A 15823-nucleotide genomic window follows, 5' to 3' on the forward strand; every position below is an offset into this window, starting at 1 on the left:
GCTAACGTTCACCTTGCCATCCTGCCTTAGTCAGCAGCGCTGTCGCAATGTTACCGCTTCATCAGGTCCCATGTTTCCTTCAGGTCCCCCTTTTTTGTCTCCGTTTCTGCACACTCAGGGACTACACATGAGGCTGCGCTTTACACATGAGGATATTTATGGCTCGGTGAGTCCTTTGGGGAAAAAAGAAATGCAATATTTCCTGTGCTTCAGTAGTGATTGATTTTTCATTACAGTACACAGGAATGTCAAACAGTTCCATTTAAGGCTGGACAAGGGTAAAAAAAATCAGAAAACTAGGAAAAGCCATGACTATGGTGCCTTTTAGCTCTATATCACATTTTTAAAACAATTTTTCAGCATTGCAAATAATTATAGAAGTTTTCTACGGCTATTAAAGTTTGGAAGTAACACTTTTTTTTAAATGCAAAATTATTTAATATTTTACTCTATGTAACTGAGTTACACTTTGAAAGTGACCTCATCAGTCAATACGGGGCAATGGTGGCTTAAGTGGTTAAGCCTCTGGGTTGTTTCTTGGAAGGTCAGGGTTCAAAGCCCCAGCACTTGCCAAGCTGCCACTGTTGAGCAAGGCCATTAACCCTCTCTGCCCCAGGGGCACTGTATCATAACTGCCCCTGCACTCTGACCCCAACCTCTGCAGATGGGATATGCAAAGAAAAGAATTCTGTGCTGTAATGTTCTTCCTAAAATAATGAAAATAAAAGAAAAAACCCTTTCTCTCCCATGAGTCCCCAAACTCTATGTTCTTTAGGAAATCTGGACAATGCTGAAAACTTACTGTTAAACACGTGGCTATTATAACGGATATCTCCAGAATATTCCAGAATACTCCATATATTTCATGGGGGATGTGTTTAGGTAGCACAGTTTGAGTAAATGGAGAGCGTATCCATGTTCCTCAGGTTCCTACTGCATATGCTCAGAATTTCAATTTCAAATCCAGAAGTTTTTAAAGTGTGCATGAAGAATGGATTTTAGACTAATGCATGTTGTTATTTAAATGTCTCTTTAGTGTTTAAATTTAAAAGGTAATAAAGTTAGACAGGGCCTGGTAAAATGAGTCCTGACTCCATAAAACCTTCCGAAAGATTTCCTTAATGTGTCCCAGAATACTGAACTGGGGAATGTAGGCCCCCAGGGAACAGAGGAGCTGTTGTCGTTTGTTCATTATGTGTCAGAGAAACCTGGGGAACTTAGGACCTTGGGGATCATAGGAATGACCCAGGGTAATTCTCGTGGGAACTAAAATGTAAGCTGCGGAAAAGGATGTTTGAAGCCTGAGATGGCTTTGAATACCTGTATGTGTGTAAATGTAATGGTACCCCATTGTGGAATCACCCAGAAAATGTTCATTTTGATGTTTTGTAGATTTGTAGAATTATAAGTGAGAGTGTGCATGTGATCTGGAATCTTCTTGAACAGAGGCTTGGCCTTTTCAGAGACACTAAGTGCTAGCACTAATGTGTCCCTGCTCGGCAGCTGCTATCCCAGAATGCCGTGCAATTATTCATGTAAAATAAATTTGGTAGTACTCTTTCAAATGTGAAGATCACGCAATCTCTGCTTCTCTTTCATCTCTGCTTCCCTCCTACTCCCCCTCGGCTGCTCTTCCTCCTCTCGCACAGACTCAATAATCCTTTCTTAATGAGAGAAGGCAACTACAGAGATGATTTCAGTCCTAAATTTGTGCACCCCGGAACACAATAACGACCGAGATGGAAGCCGGTGCCGTTTTTCGCTTTTATATTTCGTTTCTAATGGCGCGTGCCAGCTGCCTGCCTTCTTGCCTTCTGTTATGCAACGTTTTCAAATGACTCGTGTGCACATGCCTACAACAGCTCTAATGATGATAAGGAGGAGGTGGAGGAGGAGGAGGGAAAACACAAAAGTTTTCATGCTAAAAACAAGCACGCCTGATGTTATTACTCTGTAAACCCGAGTTAACGGATGATACGATAAGATGATTAAGATGCACAAGTGATGCTTGGCTTTTCAGAAAAACGGGCCTGCGTGTATAACGGATGAATGTATAATACATGTTTGTGAGTGCGTGCTCAGAGAAGTGCAAATTCATCGCGACGCAGATGTGCACTGGATCCCTTAAGACAAGTGAGCAACAAAAAAAAAAAGCCACTGAAGGAAACGAACCCCAAAATGCTCATGTTGAGATAATTTGTAGAAATAAATGTCGGTGATGATATAATATATAAAAAGAAATGTCCTTGTTTTTAGAAAAACAATTAGTTATAAAATAAATAAGTTATTCGGCAGCATTATCAGCTTATGGTTTGTTTGTTGTGTTTGTATCTTTTAATCCAACTTTGAGTCGCTCCTGTGTTTGTTGCATCAGTAAACAGTATTTTCACAATGCTCCATCCTGATTGGTTGGAAGGTGTCAATTGAGTCATTTTCTGACAATCTTTCTAGTTTAATTCAAATCGCTGTTCGGAGTTGCTTTTCTGCTCACCACCAACGCACAGAGTGTAATTCTACATGTAAAATGAATTCAGTGGTACTTTTTTGAAATTAAGGATCATATGATCTCTGTTTCTCCTTCATCTTTGAGAGCTTGTACCTCACAATCTGTGTTCGGAATTGCTTTTATGCACACGTAAAGAGTGGATATTCCAGCTGCCCAAGCTTTCCTCATAGCTCAAACTAGTTTTCTTTTGTTAACAAAAGTTTTTTGTTTCTTGCATCATTCTGCATAAACACTACAGACTCTTGTTCGCAGAAAATCCGAGGAGACACAAGGAAAGCACTTTCTCAAATATTCAAACCAGTCCTTCTGTCACCAAACAACGATGATACTGCCTACAGTACGTTCCTGAGATCACATCACGATCTTCTATGCAGGCTGTGCCGTTGCCATAGATGCAGACGTTCCTATTAAAGTGGCCGTTGAGCATATACATTCACACTATACTGAAAGAAACAAAAAGATAAAGATTTCAAATCAAGCAGCACAGGGGCACCCGGAGAGCGGCGGACACATCCATTACAGCGGAGAGTATCTTGATGTTTTTGTCCAAACTCCAGCATCAACCAAACAATAACGCTGAAATTTCACATGGGACTCCTGCTGCTGATTCTGCTGCTGTACGAATTGCTTGGTCCGAGTAATCTGTTTACCTTTCTTCAAAGCACACAACAAATAAATCGCAGCTGCTGGGAAAGAACTTCAGTTGACGCAAAGCTCCAGTGGAACTTTTTTCAAAGGGAAAAAACCAACCAAAACAACAACAATATATAGATATATATATATATATATATATATATATAAAGAAACAGTGTGAGGAAAGATGTTTTCCATTAGACTGGAGGAGCAGAGAGAAGGAATGCGAGTGAATTGAAAGCTGTGTGAATTGATTCATTTGCGCTGATTGCACAGAAAAGAAAAAAAAATTGAAAAAGCACAATGAATTAGTCACCCACTAAACCCCCACCATCACCCATGCCTAATTTTGGAGCTCGCTCTTAGCCGGGAGCATTAATATTCCCTGGCAACCCTTCGCCTAATTAATGAAGTGCGAGTTTACATTTGCATAATGAAACCCGAACGCGTCGGAAAACACAAACGTCGTGATGAGAGACGCTTCATACCTGTCGACGATGCCGCACATGTCCATCTGGAGGTCGCTGAAGTTTCCGAACAGCATCTGCTGCACCTTGATCAGATCCACCAGACCCTCGTCCAGGTGGAGGAGGCGCATGCACCCCTGGAAAACGTTGGAGGGATTCTTGCATCCATCATCTGTAATTGGACATCCTGCAGGTGAAAGCGGAGGATTGAGTAACCTGGCGTTATTTTTTTTCAAACTTAGTGTGGGTAAATTTGAAGAAAAATAAATAAACAAATCTATAGGCAAATCTGCAAATTTAGACAGATGAGCTGTGAGTAACTGGACTAAAGGGACACGTTTGAATAATTCAAATCCTCGTATTTTCATGCCAGCTACATTTGCTAGAGTCTCGCTTGCACAAGTGTAAACATCGCATGCTCAGCTGAAGAACTGGACTAGAAATTTCATAATCACGCACTGGATTTCTACAACTTGCACGACATATAAACCCATTTCTATTGCCCAATTTGGCTTGCTTTTGACTTCGCATTAATATTCCGTGCCAAATGTTTGTCTAGTTAATGAAGTGGAAGCTAATATTTGCAGGATGAAGCCAAATACAACTTTAGTGTAATCAAGTATTCGCTAAATAACTTCCTGTTATCACATTACAGCAGCTATAAACAACCTTCCCCTCATCAACATATATTTGCTTCCTATTCCTTTCTATGATATGATATCAAGACCAAAAAAAAAGAGTCTTACATGGTTAAATGAAGGCTTAAACCTTTAGAAAGCCAACTTCAAAAAACCTTCAGTGTTTACGGAAAGTTCAGGAAACTCATACATTCTATGTAGTTCTATGTAAGGTTCCCACAGTCCATTAGGTGTCAGTGTTCATTAAATCCATGACCTGAAGTACTGTATAATGACACTTGTTTTTTTTTTTTTACTGCCTACACTGTGAGGAAACAACTTTCTGCCCTCTTCCACATACACACAAATATAGAGTTTTTTTTAAGGAAATAAAAAACTGTTCCAGGCTAGGCTACGCCCACTTTGAGTTTTTTTCCCCTTAGCGTTTGTCCCACACACTCTGGACCACCAGGAGGCCCCACGCCCACTTTGAGTTTAAAGCCAAATAACTTAATAAACTCATGACATGCGATTACTATTTAATGCTTGGTACATGATAAAATATAGAAGCTTATGGTTATATCTCGTTTTGGCAGGCATAGATGGATAATCACCTGGTCCCCTGATTCAAGTACAATTGAAAGCTTTAATGATTTTATTTATCCATAATGGGGAATTATGGGATTTATTATTTTTTTGTCCAAGACTTCCATAATTTAATGTACTGTGTCTTTGCCTTCATTCTTGTTTTGATTATTTTTTTTCTCTTTTTTCTTAGCCTGGGGGTTTATCTGCTGTATATTTTCACCACATGTGTCACATACACCTGAGGTTTCCAACAGTTTGCAATTTTTCAAAAACAAAAGCAGATTTTTCTGCAGATTTCTGATGTCATCACAACACAACACTCAGCCAAAGCACTCTTCGATTCAAGTCTCTACAGCTATCACAGAAAGCCATTACATACACTGTGTGTCTTCAGTGGCAGGAGTTTAAAACAAGAATCATGTGATTGCACTCTTGCCAATTCAAGTAGTGTGCCACAAATTTTGGAAAAAGCCTCAGCAAATCCTTTTGGCCACCACAAAATAAAATAAAATAAAATAAAATAAAATAAAATAAAATAAAATAAAATAAAATAAATCAGCAAAATTCTGGAGGATCTCCTTGACTCTTGTGAACTTTCCAGGAAAATGTCAAATTAGGTGGACATGTTTGCACTCATTTATGTTCTGGTGAACAACCAAAAATAAATAAATAAATAAATCGATTTATCTCTGAATTATGCGCTGCTATTTCTACAGGATGAAAAGTGGCCAAGTCCATATTACTAATAAATAACGACATGTTCTGATAAAATGCAGCAGGACTTGATTTAAAGTCTTGCTCTGGCAAATCTCATTTTCTGCGTGATCCTCTGTGGTGTGTGGTTTCAGCTTCGGGGCAAAACAAAAAAAAGAAAAGAAAAGAAAAAAAACCCATGAAGAGATGCTGGAGAACGGAGCAGGGCTTCGACGTGATCCCTCGACGCCGTTAGCGCTCACTCCAATTAGTGAGTTAAAGGTAATTAAACCACATGCTTGCTCTCTGTAGGAGCGAACAGAGTGGAAAAGATGCTCGAAGATCACATGCTGGATCTTTCTTGAGCTGCTGAACGAGTGTCTATGTTTTTGAAGCCAGGCAACGTGTCTGAGAAGGTTTGCGAGCCTGAAATCTTAAACGGGCGAGTCGTGGTTATGTTTTAGTATCAGAGATGCACCGGAACTCATTAATGTTGCTTCACAGGATAATCTCCTGGGATTTATATCACCAGCAGTAGAACTGATGAAGCTCCTCAGATGGGGTGGTGACTCACCAGGCAACTTTTTTAACAAACAGATATTTCAAATCACCTGGATTTTATTTATTTTATTTTTGGCACATACACTTTTTTTTCTTTTTCTGCTTTATATCCTCACATCCTTCACACTTCATTGGACTTTATTGTTTTAATAATGTACCCGTTTAAGCACTGGGCTCAAGTGCTGTACTAAGAGCAAACAGTTAAGGAATAAGGAATAAAACATAATACACGATTCAATATACCAAGTCATGAAGTGAATCATTCTTCCGAAAACACACCGATTTGCCAACAGTTGTTTAGTTATGAATTAATGATACATGATACTATCTTTTTTTTCTTTAATGACAAACAACGCAGCTTGAAATGTTACAAAGAAACAGCAAAAACCCTCTTGTAGACCATGCCCCTGTTGACACCGGCATCTCCTTCCATAAATAAGTCTAAAAATCTTGTCATATATGGACAATGTTTTAATGTTTTATCAGATTATATGGAACATATGTCACCTTTACAATACAGTAAGTATTGTAACATATCCATAAGTATTGACACCCCCTCAGAGAATATGTTTTCATGGTATATCCTGGAGCTGAAACAGACTTCTATGTCATGAATCAACACACACACACACACACTAAAGGTTAAAACTTGAAAAGTATTGACCTCCAATGGTGTGAAACCCTAAGCTAATTCAGGTGCAAGTCTTGTCTGGCTAAATTAAATGGAATTGTGTACAATGAAAATGTATCATATAAAATATATAGAAATAAATGCTTACTCTATACATAAGCATCAGGAAAACCAAGAGGCTATCAGAACAAGTCTAAAATGCGTCATGTCAACTCTCGCATCCTCAAAATTCTTCCAGAACTCAACGCAACCTAAAAACATGGCCATCTCAGACTAACTCTCTCACCTCATAGCCACCAGACATTTCACAATTTTTCAGTCTAATATAAAATGTTTCAGTGTGACATGTATTTTCCTTCTGTTGGGAACCTTACAAAGCATTTTAGTGGTTTCAAATTTTGGGCACTTATGAAGAAGCACTTCGGGTGTCTCAGAGAGCAGAAATTGGATTGATATCACCAGTTACTTTGAAGATAGAAATATTTGTGTATAACAACTGTTGTTGTTTTTTTTTTTCTACAAATACAAATTATTACAGCCCTGAGTTCCTACTTTCAAATGAGCTTCATATTAACCACCAATGTGGAGTGTGACATGACAAAGACATTCAGTGATCAACATGGACACAACAAAACAAGAGCAAATTCCAGTTTTTGGCTTCTGGTATAAAGATCACACCTGTCCCCAATCACACCAGCATTTGTTGTATCTGACTTTGATTGTACATTGTGTCACTGTTGGGTTTTTTTCTCTTTATATTGTTCTCTCTTTGGTTTTTGCTTGTTTTCTTTTTATCTGACTTTGGCCATTTGACTTTTTTTTGGATAATGGTTTGCGTTTGTTTGATTGAGTTTTGTCTCTCTGCATTGGCATCCATTGCAAGCCTACCTTTTCTGACAGGGCAAAGTTCTGTATCATGTATTAATCAGGGTTTTGCTATTAAAAAAAAAAGATCTAAATGTTTGAACATCCCACAGAATGCCATTAAATCCGTTATTAAACCCTGGGAAAAATATGGCACAAGCAGAACTCTGGCTAGAGGAAACCGTCCACCAAAGGTAAGGGGGGTGTAATAAGAAACAAAATGCAGTTGAGACAAGACACAGTGAAGATGTCGCCTTATATTTGAGCTTTTCAAAGGACTTTCTTGCTTGGTTTATCCTGTGATAGTGAGGCATGTAAAACTTTGTTGTTGTTTTTTCAGTTCTCTTGTTTGTTTTCTGCATTTGACCTCAGCTGGCCTGTGCTTTGGCCTTCATAACGATTATGTCCATGTGAACCTTGTTTGCAGAAAAAAATATGTCTACAATTGTTGGATGAACGAATAAAAATGTGGTGTAATCTGCCCTTTCATGCTTCAGGTCAGGAGCACCCTTTCAGTATAAATTATTTAAATGGGTACAATAATTTATTGTAAACCTAGAGCCTTTCTTTTCCCTCAACCTTCCACCGATAAATAACATTAAATCCACACTGACATTATTTATATGCTTCTTAATATTTGAGTTATTAAAGTTTGGATGAAACCCATTCAGACTCATATTGAAAACAACATTGATTTGTTTTGTCCACCACTGTAATGCTACCAAATCCTCCTGGTTCTGCTTCACTGATCCCTAGAATTCTCTAGACCTCAATGTTGAGAAACAATGGTCTAGAAAAAAGTCAACAGATGTTAGATTTACTGTACCTCCTAAAAAGATCTGGTTGGCAGGCATGACGGGGAAGGAAATGGTAATGGTGGACATGTCCGATTTGTCCACTGCCAGGATCAGACGACCCCGGCGGACGCTCAGATCCACAGAGTGCCACTGGCCATCATTCATTGCTGACCCTGTAACAGTGACACGGGTGTTAGAAAGAACATGATGGACTTCTTGTACTGTTCAGAAAGTGTCAGTAGTACAGCTGTGATGAAGACCTACAATTATCCATCCATCCACCCATCCATCCATCCATCCATCCAATTTCTGTACCACTTGTCCTACACAAGGTCACATAGAGCCTGGAGTCTATCCCAGAGGACCCAGGGGCACAAACTTGGGAGACACCCTATACAGGATGCCAACTTTGGGAAAAGTGTTTCATAAAACAATTCACATTCCTACATTCCTGTGTGCATCTCCCCCTCTTCAAGGAGACAATGGTGAAACTATCTTCTGAATATCACCAAGAATTTACATTCTCTTACCCTTCAGGTTCTAATCTCAAGGAATACTGAAAAAGTACGATGATATACTTAATATGATGTTATTGATGTTTAATGTCATTCTAAAGGTCATAGTGTGATTGGTGAAAAAGGTCTAATTTCCAAATGAGAGTATACTAAAGTTTATACATAGTTTGTACTATTGTTGGAGATATGACCTTATTCAACCCCCTCTCAGGTCACGAGATAACAATCCAAGCTACACTATATTGCCAAAAGTATTCGCTCACCCATCCAAATAATCAGAATCAGGTGTTCCAATCACTTCCATGGCCACAGGTGTATAAAATCAAGCACCTAGGCATGCAGACTGTTTTTACAAACATTTGTGAAAGAATGGGTCGCTCTCAGGAGCTCAGTGAATTCCAGCGTGGAACTGTGATAGGATGCCACCTGTGCAACAAATCCAGTCGTGAAATTTCCTCGCTCCTAAATATTCCACAGTCAACTGTCAGCTGTATTATAAGAACGTGGAAGTGTTTGGGAACGACAGCAACTCAGCCACGAAGTGGTAGGCCACGTAAACTGACGGAGCGGGGTCAGTGGATGCTGAGGCGCATAGTGCAAAGAGGTCGCCAACTTTCTGCAGAGTCAATCGCTACAGACCTCCAAACTTCATGTGGCCTTCAGATTAGCTCAAGAACAGTGTGCAGAGAGCTTCATGGAATGGGTTTCCATGGCCGAGCAGCTGCATCCAAGCCATACATCACCAAGTGCAATGCAAAGCGTCGGATGCAGTGGTGTAAAGCACGCCGCCACTGGACTCTAGAGCAGTGGAGACGCGTTCTCTGGAGTGACGAATCGCGCTTCTCCATCTGGCAATCTGATGGACGAGTCTGGGTTTGGCGGTTACCAGGAGAACGGTACTTGTCTGACTGCATTGTGCCAAGTGTAAAGTTTGGTGGAGGGGGGATTATGGTGTGGGGTTGTTTTTCAGGAGCTGGGCTTGGCCCCTTAGTTCCAGTGAAAGGAACTCTGAATGCTTCAGCATACCAAGACATTTTGGACAATTCCATGCTCCCAACTTTGTGGGAACAGTTTGGAGCTGGCCCCTTCCTCTTCCAACATGACTGTGCACCAGTGCACAAAGCAAGGTCCATAAAGACATGGATGACAGAGTCTGGTGTGGATGAACTTGATTGGCCTGCACAGAGTCCTGACCTCAACCCGATAGAACACCTTTGGGATGAATTAGAGCGGAGACTGAGAGCCAGGCCTTCTCGTCCAACATCAGTGTGTGACCTCACAAATGCGCTTCTGGAAGAATGGTCAAAAATTCCCATAAACACACTCCTAAACCTTGTGGACAGCCTTCCCAGAAGAGTTGAAGCTGTTATAGCTGCAAAGGGTGGACCGACGTCATATTGAACCCTATGGATTAGGAATGGGATGTCACTTAAGTTCATATGCGAGTCAAGGCAGGTGAGCGAATACTTTTGGCAATATAGTGTATGTCCTTTACAACCCTTATCTAGTATGACCCCTGGGTCCCAAAACTAAAAGCATAGATCACAATCAATCTCTGATCCAGATGTGTCTTTATGAACCATTCAAAACCAGGTCTTCTGTGGACCTTTGTTTCTCTTGGATATATGACGTGCATTGGCAAAGGACTCGGAAGCATCTGCATTCAGAACTTCCCACACTATTATTGTGTGTCTCTATTGCCAGGTATGACTTTGACTCTGTAGCTTGTGTTTTTCATACTATGCTGATCATTTTGCTTGTTATTGTGTTTGGCATTTTGCTAATTGAATAGACTGATTTAAGTGGAACCTGCCTGGCAAAATAAAATTGTTAATTTGACTTATTCTGAGTCTTAGGAAAATCATTATTATACACCTCTTTATTCTTAGGTTGTAAACTTAGAGAAATCGGAATAGAGAATGCCTAGGTTTATGTTGGAATGGAGTAGCCTCGACTTAAACTTGAATGGAGAATGCTTTGGTTTAAAGTTAAATTAGAACAAACTGAAACTTGTATGGAGTAAACTTGTAAACTTGTATGGAGAATCCCAGGTTTAAGTTTAAATAGAGTTATGTTCAATCATTTCAATTTTCTATCTACTTAATAAATTAAGAATAGTCAACCCTCTAAACTGTGATCAGCATCAGATTATACTTTATACTTAAATTCTAATAAATGAAGCAAATTCTTCTGGAAGCGCAAAGAAAGGTAGAACACGAGATCCCTTCACCCTCACCGCTGGATTCTGTCTTTGGGCCGGTGGGTGGTCCTTACAATTAAAACTCCACATTGTTTACATACTGCATAAGAAGCAAACACTGTAATGTTATTACAGTATTACAGTTAAGATCACAGTATTACAATAACTAACTCCATGTTCGAAGTACTATACTGTATATTCCTTAGTTAACGGCATCTGACCTGCTGTGAGGTCTGCCATGACCCTGCCAGCCTTATGGACCTGCATCCTTGCCCTCGCCTCGCTCAGGTAAACCCACAGCGTTCCAGCTTGGTGATGGAGGTCAAAGGTCATAAGTAGTCCTGCCTTATTCCAGGTTCGAAACTGTAACCCTACTGACACGGTGTCACTTGTCGATGTCCATGGCAACTGAAGAAAACTCTCAGAGCTGGCAAATGTCACCGGCACGTCGACGGCCTCCAAACAGGCGAACGTGACGTTTCCCTGGAATGAAAAAATAAAACGCACAGCAAAAAACAAAATTAAACGAAGATTAAAAGTCATTATTCATGCAAATACAATTTCCAAACTTAATTACTCAGGGTGTGAATTATGATGTTTGCCTCTTAAATTATGCATCAGCAACCCCCCCATCCCACCACCCCCCCACGTAGCCCGCCACGAGCCTGATTAAATCCATGATTAAAAGGATCTCTAATTGGCTTAATCCCTAATTCCCCAGTGAACAGAAGTAACAGGGAAAAAAATAACAAGCAGTGAGTAATGTAAGCATACTCTGTATTAGTCAATAGACAATTTCAAAAAAGAGGCCTAATTTCATTTGACAGAGAAAATAATAACGTCTCACTTAAAAAATGAACAGGATGATCGGGTCATTAAAAATGTACAGCTATGATAAAAAATGAATTAGATCAAATAAAGCAGGGTATACTATACATATGAACTGATCTGTTAATATAGCTAGGATTGAATTTGGACGTCCCGACTCGCCCAGCTGTTAGATATAGTTGCATGTTGAAAAAGGGAAGTTAAAAAAAAATCAAGCAGCAGGTAAAGTAATATCTATTCTCGGGTCACGGGGAGCCTGTGCCTATCTCAGGCATCATCGAGCATCAAGGCAGGATACACCCTGGACAGGGTGCCAACCCATTTGCCTGATACCTTTCTGAAATTCATACACTGTTGAGTAGAGTACATAGTGCATAGAGTAGTGTATAGTGTGTAGTACTTTATTTGGGACACTCCCGTTTCTGTCCCTGTTCCTATCATGCTGCTCCCCCTAATGACCTGCCACTTTCCTTATATGGGTGTTGCTTTCTAATTAGTCACACCAGATCATTTTGCACCGCACTTATGGCCTTCAACTTTCCGTATATGGTCAGCATTTGGTTATATGTAACTCACCGGATTATGATGCCACCCCCATGCACCACCTCCAACCCTCCTCCAAGGCCTTCCCATTACCTCAGTAATTCCTAATTAGTTGATCATGGTGCTCCCCCTGAAGGCCCTCAACTTAAATTATATGTCCTTTGCTTAGTACTTAGTAACACCTGATCATATTAGTTCCTACTTATGGCTTTCCACTTACCTTAAAAGTACGTGCTTTCTAATTAGTTAAACCTGGTCATGTTTCTACCCCACCACCATGTGACCTTCCACTTTCCTTATAAGGTATGTGTTTTCTAATTAGTTCTACCAGATTATGATGCACTCCCCTTGTGACATTCCACTTGCCTTATATGGTCTGTGCTTACTAATTAGTTCGCCCCGATCCTTGTTTGCCTTTAATTAGTCAGTCTATTTAAACCCTGAGTTTTTGGTACGTGTCTTACCTTATTTAAACTTTATCTTTTTTATACCAGCCTTGTCATTGTTGCTTAGTTTCTTGGTTGTTAACCCTAGTCTCTATGTTTGAATTTCAAGTATGATTTTTTTTTACATTTCATCTTCCTCTGCCTTGACCCTGAAATTTGACTTTGACTCTGATTATTGGATCTTCTTTAATAAACTCGCTTTGAGTATGCTCTTCACGCTTCAAGAGGACAAACTACTTGGATGCCAAATTAGCTTGTTTTCTCCAAAGCTCCATGCAGCTATTACTGTTAGAAACTGGTAATCTGTTTGGCTCAGTGACCGCGGCAACACATTTGGCGTTTTAGATATTTTCTTTTGTGTAAACAAACTAAAAAACTATTGCCTCCTGGACAGATTCCAGGAAGCACTGCTTCATGTACATGGATGGTAGGCGGAGGTCAAAAAGTAAACAAATCATAGCAATGTTTTTGTTCTTTGGCTTTGAATCCAAATCCCTGAGGATTGTATTTTCCATCCTGTATAACTTTTATTTTAGAAGCAATAGCATAGTTTGTGATTTTGGTGAAAGGAAGCACTGGCTAGATGCACTGAAACAAATTCAGACCACCTGAGGCCACGTCCCCAAAACATTAGTCTTAGAACACCTGAAAATGACAAACTATCTGAATTCACAGGAAACATGATCGACATGCAAGACACCTGTTTGGATGGATGTTAATGATGTTTTTTTCAGATTTCCCCATTTTTCAGAGCAGATATTGTTATCAGCTGTCTGAATGTGAGGATATTACAAAACAAAATCCAAAATATTTTTCTCAGGTTTTGCTTTCCAAATCCAAAACCAAGATGATGTAACCAGTGTCCAATCGTTTCTTACCACTACGGTGAGTTGTTTGTTTTTAGCCAGCTCGATCACATTAACGCCGTTGTACTGGACATTCTCTAGACAGCCGTGGAAGTTCCTCCTGGAGTTTTCTCTCTGAGTCCCGTCAGCAGAAACGCCACCGAAACTGATCTTGTGAAAGAATGATAGTCTGATGTCAAATTGCCCATGCTTCCTCTAATCATGCAAGTTTACAGAAAGATAGATTGGTTACAAGAGCATGAAGAGCACGTTAGAGCTACACCGTGTAGCCCAGATGTCACTTCACATCAAGATGATACATAATGAATTTAAGCTGTGGTTTTTTTAAAAAAAGCATACACACACACAAAAACCTGTTGCTGTGGCTGTAACTGAACCGGTGATGAAAACTGACATTTCTATAACGAAACACATTAAATAGCGATCAGCTCGGGTGCAGAGCCGAACAGGACTCGTGATTCCTTTTCCCCCCTTGCGATCAGTTTCTCTTATTGTGCATCTTTGTGTAAGAATTAGAGGGAAACAGCAACAACATGGCTGTTTGTGAGAGTGCTAGTAAGCAGCTTTGAGACTGGTTGCTACAGGCGCACCTCGTTAATCTCAAAGTGACTCTGGTGGTCAGGGAGTTGGAGCTGTTGCGTGCTTTTGTCCACGGTGAAGTTGACGTGTCCTCGGAGTTGCTCAATGCTAACAAGATGCCAGTGTTGGTCATCCAGCAGGCTGCCGAGTGACACCGCCATGTGGAAATTGCCTGAAAAAAAAAAAGAAAAGAAAAGATGTGCTGTTAATATGCTTAGATATAATACAGAAGGATGGCTTCAATTATACAATAAAAAACAGGGAAATAACAATGATCTTATATTTGTTGCAAGTGCATGTCAAATTAACAGTGAAGTTAATGTTGGCCAACATGAACAAACACAGTTCTAATTAACCTTTAAATGTTAATCTGAGAAGTCCTGTGGTACCTGATATACGGTTAAAAGACATATCTTGATATGGTAAAATACAGTATAATGTAGATTTTCCACATTATGTTCACAACTTCCTTTAGAAAAAAACCTTTATATGTTACTTTCAGTGATGAAAACAAACACCCAGAACCTTAGAGTCAAAAAAAAAACAAAAACATGACAGGATTTCTCCAAACCAGAAAGAACGACAGAATCAGCAGCGATCAATGATACATAAAGACCAACTGACTGAAACTCATAAACTCTCCTCCTCCTCATAACACACAATTTCAGCCTGCAGTTCTTCTGAAGGCATGGCTTAATTCGGACCCACACTGCCTATGGCATATGTATTAAATTTTCACTAACCAGCATATTGCTATGGAGTGGAAGGATGGCATTCGGTTATTACAGAGCATAGCCAGCGACGTGGTTCAGATTACATCGGCTCTCTAAATGCATCAATTATTTAGCCAAAGTATGAATTCAAGCAGCCTAATGCTACACCGACTACAATTATTCATGGACTCATTCCTGATAAATATGTTCGGTATTTACATTTCCAGTGTAAGAGTTGTAATTAAACTTTTTAATCTGAATTCCTGCTGAAAATTAAAGAACCCAAATCCTGGCACCCAAGAAAGCATCACCTTTCCACTAGAATGATTCTCTGGAAAGGAAGGGTGGCATGTCAATCACATTAACATTAACCAATCACAAGCATCTGTTAGCGTATCTGTACACAACCAGACGGCTATCACTATCCAAGTGAGTTCAGCCGTGCTGAGTTGTAGATTGTATTGGCAGAATAAAATGCAGAATGGGTTGTATACACAGCTGGATTAAGCACCCGTAGTGAGGAGTTCATCCTCAAATTGTAAATAAAGATGTTAGCTGAGTCTGAATATCCCTACTGTACACCAAAGGAGCAATAAGTCCAATAAGTCCAAACCCTCAGTATTCATAAAACAGTAGGTGAGAAATACCAGTATGGTTGACTGCTTCCACTGAGATTCTGCAGTATGGAACCAATAGACACTACGCTATCGCATAATGTAACAGGGCTGGTGCAGATGAGCTGAGTGTACGTGCTGGAGGTATTAAATGTTGTTCCT

At 39.9% G+C, this 15823-nt stretch overlaps 1 protein-coding gene across 3 annotated transcripts in view; it reads right to left on the reverse strand.

Moving 5' to 3' along the window:
* The window catches only part of cntnap3 (contactin associated protein family member 3), a 121934-nt gene that overhangs the window by 51037 nt on the left and 55074 nt on the right, over positions 1–15823 (reverse strand). For 2 of the 3 annotated variants that reach the window (XM_058412696.1, XM_058412695.1), the window contains exons 6-10: positions 14346–14506; positions 13768–13905; positions 11294–11555; positions 8387–8530; positions 3628–3793 (exon numbers count right to left, since the gene is read on the reverse strand). In XM_058412696.1, the coding sequence (XP_058268679.1) occupies positions 3628–3793; positions 8387–8530; positions 11294–11555; positions 13768–13905; positions 14346–14506 (871 nt within the window). The remainder of the gene's footprint in view (positions 1–3627; positions 3794–8386; positions 8531–11293; positions 11556–13767; positions 13906–14345; positions 14507–15823) is intronic. The other variant, XM_058412697.1, reaches the window with a different exon arrangement.

The sequence above is a fragment of the Hemibagrus wyckioides genome, linkage group LG16 (assembly GCF_019097595.1).
Source record: "Hemibagrus wyckioides isolate EC202008001 linkage group LG16, SWU_Hwy_1.0, whole genome shotgun sequence".
Classification (NCBI taxonomy): Eukaryota; Metazoa; Chordata; class Actinopteri; order Siluriformes; family Bagridae; genus Hemibagrus; species Hemibagrus wyckioides.